At 50.5% G+C, this 17,070-nt stretch overlaps 1 protein-coding gene and 4 non-coding genes across 5 annotated transcripts; all 5 read left to right on the forward strand.

Annotated features, from left to right (window-relative positions):
- Positions 1-3,364: 3,364 nt before the first annotated feature.
- On the forward strand, positions 3,365-4,951 carry LOC128144231 (feather beta keratin-like). Its single transcript, XM_052792727.1, has 2 exons — positions 3,365-3,506; positions 4,170-4,951. The coding sequence occupies exons 1-2, from the start codon at positions 3,473-3,475 to the stop codon at positions 4,484-4,486; spliced, it is 351 nt and encodes a 116-aa protein (XP_052648687.1). The 5' UTR covers positions 3,365-3,472; the 3' UTR covers positions 4,487-4,951.
- Positions 4,952-10,067: 5,116 nt separating this feature from the next.
- Positions 10,068-10,139, forward strand: TRNAP-CGG (transfer RNA proline (anticodon CGG)). The gene has a single exon. It is a non-coding gene; the product is annotated as a tRNA-Pro (tRNA).
- Positions 10,140-10,311: 172 nt separating this feature from the next.
- Positions 10,312-10,383, forward strand: TRNAA-UGC (transfer RNA alanine (anticodon UGC)). The gene has a single exon. It is a non-coding gene; the product is annotated as a tRNA-Ala (tRNA).
- A 538-nt stretch (positions 10,384-10,921) lies between these two features.
- On the forward strand, positions 10,922-10,993 carry TRNAA-CGC (transfer RNA alanine (anticodon CGC)). Its single transcript has one exon. It is a non-coding gene; the product is annotated as a tRNA-Ala (tRNA).
- Positions 10,994-12,018: 1,025 nt separating this feature from the next.
- TRNAP-AGG (transfer RNA proline (anticodon AGG)) lies at positions 12,019-12,090 on the forward strand. The gene has a single exon. It is a non-coding gene; the product is annotated as a tRNA-Pro (tRNA).
- Positions 12,091-17,070: the final 4,980 nt, after the last annotated feature.

Genomic DNA, 17,070 nt, shown 5'->3' on the forward strand with positions numbered 1-17,070 from the left:
CGAGCCAGAAACAGTGATCGGGCTGCAGGGAAACACCGGCCCCATCCCGTCCCATTGCCGTGAGACGCCGCGGTGCCTGGCCAGCTTCGCCACCCCGGGAAAGGGGATGTCCGTGCCGGGACAGCCAGGCGCCCTACAAGAGGGATGCGGGAGATTTCCTGGGGAAAAGGCATGGGTTTCGGCGCAGGGGGTTCCAGCCCCAGAGAAACACCCACTTGCAGCTGGAGAGGGTGACACGGGCAGGGGCGGTGGGTGCGGGCTCCTCCTCGGGTGGTGGTGCATGGCCTGGGGGCTGCTGCAGCAGGATGGGACCTGGGGGCTTGCAGGGCAGAGGCAGCCAGGAGGGGAGACAAGCTGACTCCCTTGGGACACCCTTCGACCCTGCTGGGCCGTGTCCGCCCCGGCAGACGCGTGCCCCTGCCCTGGTGCGCGGTGACGCGGCCTCCTGGGGGGGACGTGCCAGCCTCGGTGACGCTGTGGAGCATCAGCCCACCTGGGGACCCGGCAATTATAGGGGACGTGTGGCGGCATGGAACTGGATCATCTGCGGCCCCGGGGCGGCACACGGCAGCCAGAGCCTGGTTCTCCCCAGCGGCATCGGCTGGGCTTCACTCCCCGGGCTGCAGCCAGTGGCCCTGAAGCACCCCGAGTCTACCCCGGCGAGGACACAGGCAGCCAAGGATGCTCCGTGGCTGCGGTGGAGGGGCAGCCGCCTGGGTGGGTCTGTCTGCGTCAGGATGCTGCCTCCTGGCACCGGGGTGTCCCGCTCGCCCATCAGCCACCTGGGAGTGGTCCCCACATGTCCTGCTGCCAGCAGGTCCCTGAGACCCCCGGGCAAGCCCTGGGCGAGCACGCTGGATGCAGGCGTTCCTTGGAGATGGGATGCAGTGGGTCTGTTGCTGCTCCAAAATGTACCTTCGCATTTGACTTTCAGGAGCCATTTTTGGGGCAGGGGCAAGCTTCCACCCTCCAGCTGGTCTCAGAGACATCCAGCCCTTCGGTTGTTGGAAATCAAAATGCAGAGCGGTGAAATTGGAGTTGCAAAGTGCTGCTGGGGCTGGGGATGGGAAGGGAAATATAGTGAGTATTGGTCCTGGGCTTATCTGCAGGAAGAACCTGGGCTGAGATGGACACACATCCTGGATCCATTGCAGAAGTTAAGAAAATCATCTGACGTGTTTGGTTTGGTGAAATTTTCTCATTTTTGTCATTCCTCCAGAGAAAGTCATGTCTCAAGCAGAAAATGCTCATTCCCTGAAGTGAATAGGGGTTGGAAAAACCAGTCCTTGCCTTTCTCCTAAATACTTGCATTTCCAGGAAGAGCTCTTTCCCCTATGGTTTTCCTTTGTTTTAATCTCATTCATTACACAAATCTGATTATTTTAACTTCTGACACGTGCCTTTTGTTTCCCCTGTCCCCTTCTCCAGGCAAAGGACTTTTTTCAGTACACAGATCTGCTCACATTCAGCAACATACCCTTTCTAAATGCCCCTGTGCATTTATTTCAAGCATTGCTGCATCTGTGGATGATATTCTGGGACACGATGGTCCAATGTGAGCAGAACCTCAAGTACTTAAACTGGGTTGCAACACTGAAACACACAGTGAGGTTGCAAATCAGAAGATCCTAGCCTGTGTGTGGAAGCCTGGAAGGGAGTTCCCCCAGGAAGGGCTGTCTTCCCTGGGATCACAGGAGTGCAGAGAGGCACAAAAAAAAAAAAGGAGATGGAAGATGATTAGTGAAGGGGAAGAAACCCTGATTGGCAAAAGAAGGGTTTAATTCTTAGGCTGTGGGTCCAAGGTGCACCTGTGGCATCATTTTGTTATTCAAGACTGGTGCAAAAAGCAGCAAGGTAAAGCTTAAAATAAAGCCTTATCTTTTCCTGCTCACCAAATTGCCATTTAGGAGCTTGTGATGAAAGCACAACCTCCTGCCTTACTCCAGCAGGCTGCAAGGTTGCTTCTGTTTGAAGCACGTGTCCTCCACTGCACCTCGGAAAAGCTGATTTCCTCTTTCCACTTCCCGAATGATGTTAAAAATAGCTGGGCTTGATCCCAGCACCTCTGAAAGGCTTTTTTGTCCTGGCAGGCTGGGCAGGGAGGAGTCACTAGGGACGATTCAGTGCTATCAACCATGGCTCTGCAAGACCAAGTCACCCTAGGAACTAAAATGACTCCCAAAACCCTATAAGGCATGTCTTTAACAGCAATGCTGACAACCCCTGGCTCCACACATGCATAGTACATGTGCCCTCGTACTGCCATGGTTTATTCTGGGGCAGAAGATGTTTGTGGCTTCATCTGGGCTCTGCTGGCATGAAATGAAAAGCCTTCTTCAAACTTTCCTTGCCCCTAGAGCCTGATGGCTCATTCCCCTGCTTGGGACCATCTCCCCAACATGCAGGTGATTCACGTTTAAGTGCAGGTAGGGACTTTTGCGACTCCCTGGCTGTTTAGCAGCTAACAGGCTTTCAGCAGAGCAATCCGGTGCCATGCCACAGCCTGTAATTAAAAATGTCTTGATGATGTCACTCCATCACAAGGAAGCCTAGCTGTGAACTTCTGGCTCACCGCTGTTAGCATATCCAAAGAGCGGGATGGAAAAGTTCTTGGCCTTGGAAATCAGCTCACTGCACAAAATCAGTCAGTTTTGGCGTGCGTCACCTTCAGGGGTGGACTCCAGAGCCCATGATTACTTTGCTTGTAAAATGTGATGTGCCTTCCAACCAGAATTCATATCCCAGACATGAGGAATAATAACAAAAAAAAGGCAAAATCCTCTAAGTGGATCCAAAAGCGTAATGCTTTGCTTATGCCAGGCTGGCTCAAGTCTTCGTCTGTAGTACCTGGGCAGCTGAGGCAGGAGAAATGTCCTCCAGCATTTTTCTCCCAGCTGTGCATGGTCCCCCAGCACCCTCACCCCTGCCGCCCCCCCCAGTTTTCCTGCTGTTGATGAGACCGCTGTCGCAGGGTTTACCTACAAATGCATGTTTCTTGTGTTCAGCCTACATCCCTGAGCTCACCTCAGGTGGACTGGGGACCAGAATTGGTTGTGCTCGGAGGAAGATGGGGAGCGATGCGCCAGGGATGCGCCTGCCCTAAATTCTGCTGAAACACTCTCCTGCCTGGTGGCATAAGACCTAAAATGTACTTTGGCCTTAGGAAGCAAGGTAATTAATGCCTGTAGCCCGAATCATTTCAATCTTACTCAGTATTAAATGGAAGCAAAACATGACAGATGAAAGAGGGAACTGTTTAATCAGCCGGGGGAGCTTTCCAGGAGAAAACTGCTGGTTGTTGGAGAGTTTCAGGCGGAAGGTATGCACCTGCTCCCCCCCGGGGGCTGGGGCACTGTATAAAACCCCGTGCAGTGCCCTGCCCCACAACCTACTCCCAGCTGCCGCCACCACCTCCGTCTGGGTAAGTCGAGACAGGCTCCGTCTCCTCCCCACTGAGCTGTTGCTTTCACCGATGCCTTGTGCCCGGTCCTCCGCAAGAGTTCAAGGTTTGTTACCTGCCTCCCTCCCACCTCTGGAGGGTGTCGCGGAAGGGTTTATTTCTGCTCCAGAATGAGGAGTTCAGGGGGTTGCGGGATGCAGGGCTTGCAGGGTCCGTAACCACATAGCCAGGTGCAGCCTGCATGGATTTCCTTGCTGAAGAAAAAAAAGAATATCACATGCCCAGGTTGCAGGGATTGATGTGTCCCCGTTTATGGAAGGGCATCAGAGGTCCCTTATGTTTTGGGATGGAATAGCTCGGCTTGCATTAAGTCCAGCTCACTAATGTTGTATTGATTTAAGTGGGTTTTGCTACAACTAGATGCATCTCAGTGAGCATTTCGCTTGCTGAAGGCTTGCTGTCAGCTTGAAGGCAGGCAGCGTGCAGGAGTGTGTCTGCTCTCAGTGCTCGCAGCATCTGGTGCCTCCAGCTTCCCCAGACGTGCAGCTCAAACCAAATTCCTCGCTTCTCCCAAGTGGGTTGTGGGGCGAGGGAAGGGGGAAGCTGGCTCCTGCCCATTTGGAAAGCCTTCCTTTGGGCTTTCTAAACCATCCAAGCTCACCCTCTAGCTAGTTCTCCTGCACCTCTTATTATGGGAGCTGCTGAATGAGGGCTCAGCAGGGATGGACCAGCCTCTGCCTTGCATTTACACCCTGGCTCTGGCTTTCAGGTGTACGTCCTCGCCGAGCGATGTCCTGCTACGACCTGTGCCTGCCCTCTTCCTGCAGTCCCCAGCCGCTGGCCACCAGCTGCAGCCAGCCCTGCTTCCGTCGCTGCGGGGACTCCACCGCCGTCATCCAGCCCCCCACTGTCGTGGTCACCCTGCCCGGGCCCATCCTCAGCTCCTACCCGCAAAACACGACAGTGGGGTCCACGGCGTCGGCGGCAGTCGGGAGCTACCTCCGGTGCTGTGGGGTCCCCGTGGCCTCCGGCAGTCCCAGGGGGCTGGGGAGGGCGGGAATGCTGTGCCTGGGCAGCGGGCTGTAGGGGTGTCCCCGGCCGTCACCTCCTCCCGCCGATGCCAGCAGAGCGGCCGTGTCGGGAAGGACGAATGAAGCACAGGACCAAGACTGGGGAAGAGGACTAAGGAAATGCCCGTGGGTTTCCCAGCTGTCGGGGGCACCCGCAGCCCCCCCAGGAGGAGGAGAGCCATGCGAGCTTGTCACTGGAGACCGTGCCTCTGTATAGCTTTCTCTCGCTAAGCCTTACTTTATATTTCCATGTAGGTCTCACACCCTGCAGTGCTACACAGTATTTACTACTGGCTGGGCAAAAATGCTTATAGCAGGCTGTAGACGGAAGATGATAGTCACGGGGCGGTGGGGCAGAGGAACACCTTGTAGGGATTGGCTTGTCCCGGAGTGGGGTTTATCCATTTCTTTACCGAGCACTGGAAATGCACTTCTCATACTCTGAACTGGTTTATTTTCCTTCTCCTTCTCATTAAAGTCATGCTACATCATAGCCTGAGTCTTTTGGTGTTCCTTGTGCCTCTGGTCTGGAGGGGTAACCTGCTTTGGAGGCAATTTGTTGCTGGGGGGGAGGTTTCTTTTTTGTCTGAAATGGGAGTTTCTGCTCCTCAGCTCCGCACTGTGCTGACATAAGTGTGTGGTTTGCTGTGACCAGCCTGAAGGCAACTTTCTCAGCCTGGAAACCTCTCCTGCTGCCCCATAGCAAGGACCTGCTTAAGGAGGACTTCCCACAGGAGCAGACTTGTTGCCTGTTCCCTCGAGGAGGTGGGAACATGAAGGTTTGACATTTCAAAATGGCATTTACCCTGCATTTTGCAGCAATTTTTTGGGTGAGATAAGGAGGATGGATATGGGGTCAGGGAAAAAAGGCAGAAGCAGGCTTCTTGGGAGATGCTCCTTTGGATGGTCATCTGATGCCCAACTCACCTAATGTTTTATGGGTGATGATGAAGAGTAAAAAATTCCTAAGATATACCAGGGCAAAACAAGACCTCAAGCATTAGGCTCTTTATTCTTACTCTTTACAACAGCATGTGGCAAGAGGGGCCTTATACAAATAAGTACATACTGACTCAAACATAGATAGCCCAGGTGCCAGTGAGGCATGTGATGTGTCTGCATCTGGCTGTATCTCTTAACGAAGCAGCAGAAATGTTTTGTTCTGTGCTGCTGCATGCACGCATAGACATGCATATGTACAGGCATGACATTTGCCTCGAGTGAGCCCTATGAATAACATGAGCTGAATATACCCCTGTCCCCCTGCTAGCTCAGTATGACGGCTCAGGGAATGGCATCCCACCCTGGACATGGGTGCACCTTGTCCAGCAGCCCATGCCACAGTAGCATCCCTGGCCCTGTCAGAGAAGGAGGGGTGCCTGCGATGTGAAACACGGTGCAGGGTTACCCAGGTTTCCTCTGGACACACAGACATTTGGGAGCCCAAATTTGCTGAGACCTGTGACTGAACACTGATTGATCAGAGGTGTCATGGGGAGAGGCATCCTAACATTTCTGATAGACACCAACCGTGATGGACACTCAGACCTGTGGTAATGCCATCAGGAAAGATATGTAAAAATAATAATAAGGACGTGAAGAAAAATTTCTAATTTCCCATGTGCTCCAGACACAGAGGCAAGAGCAAAAGCTGGACAGGAGCTGTGCAGGGAGCTTTGCTCTGCTGCTGAGTGGAGAGACTTGCAAGTGCTGTGCCTGTGAGCTGGTCAGTTAGAGGAGGACAAGGATAATCCCCTCCTTGGCCCCAGCCACAGCACAGTGAGCTCCATGCTGAGATCTTCCCAAAGACTAGGACCCAAGATTTTAGTTGAACACATAAGAGAACTGGACAATAATTGTTTTACAGGAAGGGGGTGCAGGTGTCTCTGGAAAAAGATGCCAGGCATTGAGTAAAGTCTCTTTTTAAGATGCCATGTATCATCAAGCAGAACCTTTCCAGCCAATGGAAGGAGGAATAAGAGTGCGACTAAGTCCTCCATGGGTACTGTTTAAATCTTTCATACCTTAAGCATTTTGGTAGCGTGACAATTTGCATAAAGCTTATGAGTGTTTATAATGAGGGATTATGCTGAGCTTGAAAGCATGTTGGTCTTCAAAAGCATTTGACCAAGCTCAACTGGTTTTATTGCTCAGGAGATCTTCACAGAGGTGCTCCTAATTTGGAGAAAACTTATGTGGCAATTGCTCAGCAGTCAGAGCGCCAGGAGAAGACAGGTGTGGTTTCACATCCCTCTTCCAAGTACTGCTCAGATATTTTTATCCCAGCTCCAGAAATTGTCTGTGGAGATTGGATGCAATATTCTCCTGAACACTGCAATGAGGAAAAGCATTGGATTTCCAGCAAAAGCTTCATTAGAAATCTGCAGTCATCTGGGGCTTATGCAACTGTTTTCCACCAGTCTTCTGCATAGGACAGTTCAGGGTGGAGCAGGGGGAAAGAATAATGACATTTTTATGTGGCTTTTTGCTGAATGACTCCACTGGTGAGGTTATACAGATTTTTTTTTCTGAAGATCCAGTGTCTCAAAGGAGACTAAAATCCACGCAGGTCCTTGATTTGACTTGAAAATTGTGATGCCTTAGTGCAGACAGAGTCGGGGAACTGAGGACCTCGGTGCCCTGCAGGGCTCCCTGTCCTAAGGGACCTGGCACCCTGTCTCCCACGGGTACCGTGACTCCCGGCTGGGAGCTGTGCCGTCTTGGCTCCCAGCTCAAGAGCCGTCCTGAATTCACTCCACCACGTATACCCCCCAGCCAGCGCTTGCCCAGGGCAGGACCCCACAGACCTGCTGATCAGGCCCTAAAATACAGGTTCCTGCAAAGACAGTGCAGCCAAAGGCCCTGGTGAGAAACAGGGCTGAGATGAAAAATAATGCTTAGCGGGTGGAAGGAAGCACATGGAGGGAAATAGCTGGGTCCTGGGGTTTGGTCCCAGCATTGCCTACTTATGGCTTTCAACAGCAGCAGCAGAAGTGTTTCTCAGAAAAGCCCTGAGCTTAGCCCAAAAGCATCACTTTGGCCATGCCTGCATCTGTTGTGTTTCATGTCTTCTGCTCACCTCCCATCTTCCCTCACCTGGTCATGTCCTTGGAGGAAAGCTTCTCCCTGCTGTCACTCAGCACCCTCCTCCCACAGCAGTCATTGCTTCCTGGAGACCCCTGTTTCCCTTCATTTTGTTTCTTCTATCCTTTGCTTTGGTGAAGTCAACTTCACCACCAGCAGAAATTACAGTGCACGAATCACGGTAGGGTACTCCAGCTCAACAGGGCCTGGGAAGGTGATGATGGTAGCTCCCCATTGCAAGGTCATAACCATGGGGGTGACGATCTCCTCTTTGGGGTGCATGTAACCATGGGGACAACAGGTTTCTCTGCATTTGCCTGCTTGGGGAAGCCAACAGAAGCAGCCAGTGAGCATTTCATACGGTGGTGGGTACTTTGCCCCCCCTGGAGATGGAAGAGGTGGGCAGGAGGGATGAAGTCATGGTTTGAGTTGAAACAACTGGAGAAGCGTAGAGAGTTGTCATGGAAAAGGGAAGACTGGTGTGAGTAGCAAGCGAGTGGGACCATCAGGAGTGGAAGCCCCCAGCGGCATGGGGCTGGTGATAGGGTGGAGGGATTGGTGGTGGCTGGATGATTGCTGGGTCTACACAATCCCAGCACATCTATCTGTGGCTTCTCTGCACATCCAGATGAGAAGACAAAAATCCTGGTGACTCACAGCAGTGGGACAGGATGAAGAGACAGATCCACCGCCTGTACCTTCGCTGGGTTGCAAAAGGCCTATCCTACCCCAGCACCCATGCACCAAGCTGAGGACAATGCCAGGAGGGTGAACTGGCCTCAACGGGCAGCATCCCTCATTGTCCTCACTGGAGCAAGGACTCCTGGCCAGAGCGCCTGGGGACACGTGTCCTGGAGCCAGCCAGGTGGAGAGACAGAGCTCCTGGAGCTGGGAGCCTGCAGGCATGGCAGAGTGAGATGGGACTTGTTTGCCAGTAAAAATCTTCTTCCTCGCTGACCAAAGCCTTGCAACTCATTTTCCCACCAAAGCAGAGAGAACAGCTGCTCTTACACTTCAGGAAGGGGAGAGAAAGTGGTTGCACGGCTGGGATAAGAGGGAGGAGAGGACACCACCAAGACAACATCCCACCCCAGGCACCCACGGACTGACTGCAGGGCATAGGCTCGCTGTGGTTTCCCGGGGTGCCCTCCCTGCCACGCAAAGACCCTGCGCCAGTCTGGGGTGCCAGACAGGCGATGGCTCGAACAAGGGCTCCGGTTCTTCCCCAGGGCTGGAAATCCCATAAAGCAGGAAAATAACAGGCCACCCACACATGTGAGTCACGGGGGGAAGAAGCATACAAATCAAAAGGTGCTGGCATCCTGGTCTGGCCCTTCTGGTGCTACCCGTGGGAGTGGGGCTCACAGGGCTTGCACCCCAGCGAGCCCGTAGCCCTGTTGGCTCCACCAGCACCGTGCCTCACCCTGAGCCCAAATCATTGCCAGACATCACTCCCAGCTGTCCTACACCCCCTTCTCCTCTGAGCTTCTCCCCTCGGGGAGGGCAGCCCCTGGGGAGAGACAGGGATGAGCGCAATGAAAGCGGATCCTAAATCCCAACGGTTTACAAGGTCCTGAGAGTGAAATACTCGGGGATTTGAGTTTCAAACTCAAGAACTGTTCAATTAAATATTGAAGGACTGCTAATTCACATTTGCTGAGAATTAGGTGTCTGCATGTTTCCCAAAGAGAAGGGCAATCTGGTTATCGCTGTTGTTAGCACTCGATGTGTGGGGCTGAAAGGAGCCAGGAAGCTGTGGGGAGTTATGTGACCTGGACATCATGGGGTGCAGTGCTCCCCCTGCCCGCTCCGCCCCATACCTCTGTGATTTGCAGGGCAGGGGAGAGGCCCGAGGCTTGCCTGCGCTGCCTATCGCTAATCCTTCCTCCCGGTTCCCCTGGGTCAGCTCACAGGGTTTGGACGTACCCCAAGGAGGGATCCCTTGCTCTGGCACAGCCTGCAATGTGACATAATTATCATTGGAGGCTTGTTGCGGGCGGGCTGTCTGAGAATCAGCTCTTTGCCCTGTTCCCCCTGTGGCTGTCCTGCATGGAGGGAAGTCCCCACCAGCTGGGGCTCCCACAGCCGCTTGGCTTCCCACCCTGGCACAGCTACAGGCAGCTCTACCCTTGGGGATTGTGTCCAGAAAAAATCGCCCTGTCCTGCCCAGGAGCTGCCCTCCCAGGCCTGCCCCACATGGCACCCATGGGAGTACCAGCACCAGCACCCTGCTGACCCCCATGCAGAGTTGGCAGCACCTGCGAGATGGGAAAAAAGAATGGCCGGGGGAATTTGCCGGTAACCCGGCACTCACAGCTCCTGTCCCTTGTCAGGGAGCCACCCCAGCACTCGTGGGGCAGGGGAGAGGGAGATCATTAGCACTGGGACCATGTGAAATAGGTCTCTGAAGGGTGGTGGTGGAAGATGGGGACACCCAGAAGCCATCACCCTGTGCCCAGCACCACGGGTGGGTGGAGCAGAGGGGCCAAGGGGAGGATAAGCAGTGCTGCCCCGGCTCGTTGGTCTAGGGGTATGATTCTCGCTTCGGGTGCGAGAGGTCCCGGGTTCAACTCCCGGACGAGCCCTCCTTTTGGGCACCCACCTTCCCTCGTGGCACATGGGGCTGTGACATAAGCAGGGCACGGATTAGGGCAGTGGTACATTACACAGCGAGGTCAGTGTCGTGACCTGGCTGGGCATGTCCCTTTGGGCAGGATTGAACCCCAATAGCCAGCAGCGAGGTGCTGCTGGTGCAGAGGGGATGTAGCTCAGCGGGAGAGCGCTTGCTTTGCATGTAAGAGGCCCTGGGTTCAACCCCCAGCATCTCCATGTCCTTTTGCCTCCCCAGACTCCCTCCCTGCCAGTTGTGGGGCTGCCAGGGCCCCCCAGGTCCCCTAGAAAAGCCCTGGGGCTGCCTGCAGGCATGGCTGGCCTGTAGCTGATTCCCAGCACCCATAGGCTGCAGTTGTGCTGGGGGAAAACCACAGCCTCAGCTGCATCCCTAACCCCAAAATGTGGGGGGCAGAGGGGCTGGGGCTGCAAAAGGGGTGCAGCACCCCGGCTCGTTGGTCTAGGGGTATGATTCTTGCTTTGGGTGCGAGAGGTCCCAGGTTCAACTCCTGGACGACCCCTCCTTTTGGGACGACCCCTCCTTTTGGGACAACCCCTCCTTTGGGGACTGCATCCCTGCTGCTCTCTGCAGACCTGGTAAAGAAGGGTCAGCCCAGTGTATCCCCCACCTGCCTGCAAACGGCACCCCGTGCTGTGGCCATAGGGTTTCTCTTTCAGCTGGCACTGGTTTTAGCAGCTTGGATGCTGCCGCTGCAGTGCCGGGGACAGTACAGCCTGCCCAGGCATCCCTTGGCAGGGGGATGTAGCTCAGCGGGAGAGCGCTTGCTTCGCATGTAAGAGGCCCTGGGTTCAACCCCCAGCATCTCCAGCTTTTCCTTCCTGAAAACTGCCAGTAGGAAACATACCAGTTCTTGCTGCATGGGACATCCCCAAAGCTGATCTCCCTCTTGCACCAGGGTTTCTCATCCTTGCTCCCTGGAATCCCGGTGGCCGTTTCCTTTCCCTGCTATCTGTCTCTGACCCTGGGCAGAGCTGCCCAGCGGGATGTGGTGGCAGCAGGGCCCCGCTCTGCCCTGACAGCCCTTTCCCAACCGAGGAGGGGACGAGCCCAGGCCATGGCTCAGCCGTGTCTCTTTGCCCACAGGGCAAAGAGCGGGCAGCACCTCGCTCCTGGCACTGGCGGGACCATCCCAGCAGAGGGGATATGGCTGAGCTGGGGAGGCCGCCTGACCCCCCTGTGCCGGGCAGCGTCCCCCCATCTGAGCCCTGTCCCCACAGGCGGTGGGTGCCCAAAAGGAGGGCTCGTCCGGGAGTTGAACCCGGGACCGCTCTCACCCAAAGCGAGAATCATACCCCTAGACCAACGAGCCGGGGTGCGCAGCTGCCCGGGCACCCCCACCCTGTGCCGGGCAACAGGGTGCTGGGGGGGGCACTGCTGCCCAGGGACCCCGCGGCACCAGGAGCTGCTTTTTGGCGACAGGCCCTGCCACCGGGCCCTGGGGAGCAGAGCGGGGCTGAGGGTGTGTGCAGGGATGCACCGGCCACCCTGAAGAATTCCCACTTCCCAGGAAAAGGGGCAGCAGGGACTCTTTGGGGCAGGGGGACCCAGGCGTGCACAGGGCAGGAGGGGTACAGGACCCCTGCAAGGTTTTCCAGGCTTTGCTGCCCTGGGGTAGGTCAGGAAGTGGCATGTTCCCAAGATGCCAAGAGGCTCCCCGTCATCGCCCTGTGCCATGTCCCCAGGGGGCTGGGGGAGCCGATGGCCCAAGAACAGAGCGGAGGGAGAGGGCAGTGCCCCAGGGCAGCCCCCACCTGCACTGGGCACCGGTTGGTGTGTGCGGTGCCCGGGGCCGTGGGGGACAGGATCGGGGCTGGGTCCCAGCTGCACACCCTGGCTCGTTGGTCTAGGGGTATGATTCTCGCTTAGGGTGCGAGAGGTCCCGGGTTCAACTCCCGGACGAGCCCTCCTTTTGGGCACCCACCACCCCACTCCCACCCAGCTGCTCCTGTTGAAAATATTCTGATAAAGAAATTAAAATCCAATTATATATATATAAGAGTTTGGTTTGATTAAGAAGTAGAAAATTGTGAAGCATAGGTATGGGAGTGTTAAGTTTGAAATGTAGTCATAGGAACTTAGAAACTTTAGGAACTGTGTTATGTGTGACTATAGGAACCTTAGTATTGTTAAGTTTGAAATAAGCAAACCATAGAAACCTCACCAGGAAGATACTGGTCTTTCTATGTTTTGTTTCAAAAACTAAGGAAACCGTCATGGACACCAGTTTGCTGCTTGGAAACCCCCTTACCCTTCCCATCTCGTAGAGTTAAGTGAAATTGACCAATGATTGTTTTAACATAAGAATATTAATAAGGTGGTATGATTAAAAGACCAATCATTGAAAAGGAATTAACATTTTGTTTGGAAATCTAGTGAATATGTATAACAGGTGTGTATTTAACTGTATAGTTAAACCAGACAGGTGCACGATAGGTGGAGCGATCCCCCGTGTGCCCAGCGCTGCAATAAAGGAGTGCCTGCTTCTTAACTTCTCATTGCTGTTAAGGAGTTTTATTCCGGATTTCGGCAACAGTTTTGGCGACCCAGATGGGACCTTGCGAGTGAGACTGGACGAGATCGAGTGGTGATCGAACTCCAGCCGGCACTGAGGGATTCTTGGGGGGAACCATCGCTCTCGACTCACAAAGCTCCTCGCAACGTTCCCTGGAGAAAGGGTAAGGCACTTCTTCTTTGGAATTTGTTTGGATAGCCTGCCCGTAAGGCGCGGTGAAAGCTTCGCAGGGTTGGGGCTCAGAGGGTACCCGTTTGTGTAGAAGCCTAGGCGTCTGCCCGTAAGTCATAAGCGAAAGCTATTGCTGGGTTGGACATTTGTGTATTTGGGACAATTGTCATTTGCATTTGTTTGGTATTTGGTATTTGATACTCGATATTTGATATTTGGCATTTGATATTTGGTTATTAATATTTGGAACTTTGATATTTGGTATTTGATATATAAGTATAATGGCATTAGCCAAATTATTTAAGTGTAAGAGTATGGGAGATATAACCACTGATGAAAAGATACCGAAAACATCACCATTGGGATGTTTATTGGCACATTGGAGTGAATTACATGATGATTTACGTAAAAGTCAAATGATTGAATATTGTAATCATTGGTGGCCTTTGTATGTTTTGGAAGAGCAGGAAAAGTGGCCAACAAATGGAACTTTAAGTTATAATACTATATTACAGTTAATGTTATTTTGTAGGAGAGAGGGTAAATGGTTTGAAGTGCCATATGTGGATCTGTTCTTTTATTTGAGGCAGAGAACAGATTGGCAAAAGGAATGCAAGTTAATTAGTCGAGACAATTTGGTGATGACATTAACTTCAGAAAATAAGAAAGCTGAGTTGTTGTTCGGCTTGTGATATTGGAAGGAGGTGCATTAGATGTACAGTACCAAAAGAAGATGAAATGGAACTAGAATTAGAAATAGCCCCACCAAGGGAGGAGCAGGATCTCTCTCCCTCACATTCATGGGAAAGGAGTATTGAGTCAGGGAGAATAATTTATTGGATAGTACTGAAAAACAGATGGTATTAAAAACTGGAAAAGCACAAGCAGAGGCAGCACTTATGAATGAAATGCTCTCTGGAACTTTGGAACAGAGTTTTCCTTCGGGAGATCCCCAGTGGGATCCAAATGACACTGTACACAGGAGAAGGTTAACTCGATATCAAAAATGGGTATTGTATGGAGTAAAGCATGCAATGCCGAAAGCTTTGAATTGGTCTAAATTATATGAAATAAAGCAAGATAAAAATGAATCTCTCTGTGTTTTTGGAAAAATTGAAAGAAACTGCTAAAAAATATACTGATTTGAAATTGGAAACAGAGGCAGAACAACAGCAATTGACTTTGATTTTTATGGGGCAGTCAGCAAAAATGATGACTTTAAATGAATGAAGGGGACCGGAGGGGAACCCAGCTGAACCTCTGGTTACAATTAAGCTGGGAAATGATAAAGTTGAATTTTTAGTTGATACGGGAGCAGTATATTCTGTTTTGAATACTTATAAAGGGAAATTGGGAAATAAAACAGCGAATATAATTGGAGCGACTGGGAAACAAGAAAATAGACCATTCTTTCAACCCCTTGATTTAAAATTTGGAAATAAGGCAATTACACATGAATTTTTGTATGTGCCAGAATGTCCGATACCCTTGTTGGGTCGAGATTTGTTATCCAAATTAAATGCACAGATAGCTTTTGAGGAAGGAGAAATTCTTTTAAAGATACCAGAATCAAAGACAGGAGAAATATTGATGATACAAGAGAAGGTTAAGATTCAGGAGATGCCACAAGAAGTTGATGCTGTGATCCCTACAGTTTGGAACACAGAGATACCTGGAAAATCTAAAATGGCACAGCCTGTAAAAGTAGAACTGAAGGAAAATGTGAAACCAGTGAGATTAAAACAGTATCCAGTTAAACCTGAGGCTAGATTGGGAATCAAGAAATTAATTGATAAATTTTTGGAATATGGAATCTTAGAGGAGTGTGAATCTGAATATAATACTCCAATTTTACCAGTGAAAAAGCTATCAGGAGAATATAGATTAGTACAGGATTTGAGGGCGATAAATCAGATAGTGAAAGACATATATCCTGTAGTGGCCAATCCATATATACTTTTAACAGCTCTAGGGGAGAATCACCAGTGGTTTACAGTGCTTGATTTAAAGGATGCTTTCTTTTGTATACCCCTGGAAAAAGGAAGTCGAAAATTATTTGCTTTCGAGTGGGAAAATCCAAAAACAGGACGAAAACCACAATTGACATGGACAAGATTGCCGCAAGGATTCAAGAACAGTCCAACAATTTTGGGAGCCAATTAGCAAAAGAACTTGAGATGTGGAAACGAGATGGTCCCAGACCTGGACATTTGCTCCTACAGTATGTAGACAACATATTGATAGCGACAGAAGAGAGACCAGCGTGTATAAAGGGTCCAGATCAGCAGAGAGCTTTCAAGAATCTAAAACAGGCCCTGATGACAGCACCAACCCTGGGACTTCCGGATCTGACTAAAGACTTCCAGTTATTTGTACATGAGAAACAACACCTTGCACTGGGAGTGCTGACTCAGAAGATGGGAAGTTGGAAGCGACCGGTTGGATATTTTTCCAAACAATTGGACTTTGTAAGTAAGGGCTGGCCTGCTTGTTTGAGAGCAGTAGCAGCCACTGTGATGATAATACAGGAGGCCCGAAAATTGACTTTGGGAAGGATGATGGTGGTATATGTACCACATATGGTGATATCAGTATTAGAACAAAAGGGGGGCCATTGGCTCTCCCCAAGCAGAATGATGAAATATCAGGTAATTTTGATGGAGCAAGATGATGTACTTTTGAAAACCACTAATTTGACTAATCCTGCAGTCTTTTTGAGTTCTATACAGGAAGAAGGACAACTGGAACATGATTGCCTGACTACCATTGAGTATGTATATTCCAGTCGAGAGGATCTGAAGGATGTACCTATGGACAATCCAGACTGGGAATTGTACACAGATGGTAGCAGCTTTGTTGAAAATGGAATCCGCTATGCAGGATATGCGGTAACAACTGAAAAATCAGTTATAGAAGCCAATGCTTTGCCAAACACAGCTTCAGCTCAGAAGGCGGAATTAGTGGCTTTGACAAGGGCTCTAGAATTGAGTGAAGAAAAGAAAGTGAATATTTGGACTGATTCAAAATATGCATTTGGTGTGGTCCATGTCCATGGGATTTTATGGAAGGAAAGAGGATTATTATCCTCTCAGGGGTCCAACATTAAATATAAAGAGGAGATTTTACATTTACTACAAGCAGTCCGGAAACCAACTGCAGTAGCAATCATGCACTATAAAGCACATTAGTCAGGGAATACAAAAGAGATTATAGGGAACAGATTAGCAGATAAATCAGCTAGAAAAGCAACCAAAAGGAATACCCTACAAATGGCATTAATTCCTACAAAAACTATTGCATTACCAAAGGAAAAACCTAAATATTCAGAGGAGGATGAGAAATTGGGGAGACTATTAAATGTAAGGAAAAATTTGGAAGGATGGTAGGTGACATCAAAAGGACAAGTAGTAATTCCACCATTTGTAATGAGGGAAATAGTACAAACAAAACATAAGGAATGTCATTGGGGAGCAGAAGCATTAGTAACTCTTTTAAAAAGGCAAGTAGTATCAGTAAAAATGCTAGAAATAGCTAAAATGACAACTGCGAAATGTGAGATATGTTTAAAGAATAATCCAGTTGTAAAAAGGAAGGTTCAAATGAGAATGTTGAAATCAGGAATGGAACCAGGGGATTATTGGCAAATAGATTTTTCGGAGTTACCTCGACAGAATGGGTATCGATACATTCTGGTGGGAGTTGATACGTTTACAGGATGGCCAGAAGCCTTTCCCTGTCGGACCAATCAAGTAAAGGAGATCATTAAATGGTTATTACAAGAAATTATCCCAAGATTTGGAGTACCAATTGGAATCTCTTCTGATAGAGGTTCCCATTTTGTTGCAGAAGTGGTCCAGGGTGTTAGTAGAATTTTGGGAATTACGTGGGACTTACACACACCTTGGAGACCACAATCTAGTGGGAAGGTGGAAAGAATGAATCAAACATTGAAAAGACAAATTGGTAAAATATGTCAGGAAACTAATTTGAAATGGCCTCAAACACTCCCACTGACCCTTTTACGAATTCGGGTTCAGCCAAAGAGTGGGACATTAATCAGTCCCTATGAGCTATTATATGGTAAACCTTATGAATCTCTTGAACCAAATCTGAGCATACATTTAAAAGGAAAACAAGATGTATATAACTATCTGCTTTCTTTAGGAAAAACTTTAACTACACTTCGGAGTGTGGTTGTTTG

This window comes from Harpia harpyja, chromosome 7, assembly GCF_026419915.1.
Source record: "Harpia harpyja isolate bHarHar1 chromosome 7, bHarHar1 primary haplotype, whole genome shotgun sequence".
Lineage (NCBI taxonomy): Eukaryota > Metazoa > Chordata > Aves > Accipitriformes > Accipitridae > Harpia > Harpia harpyja.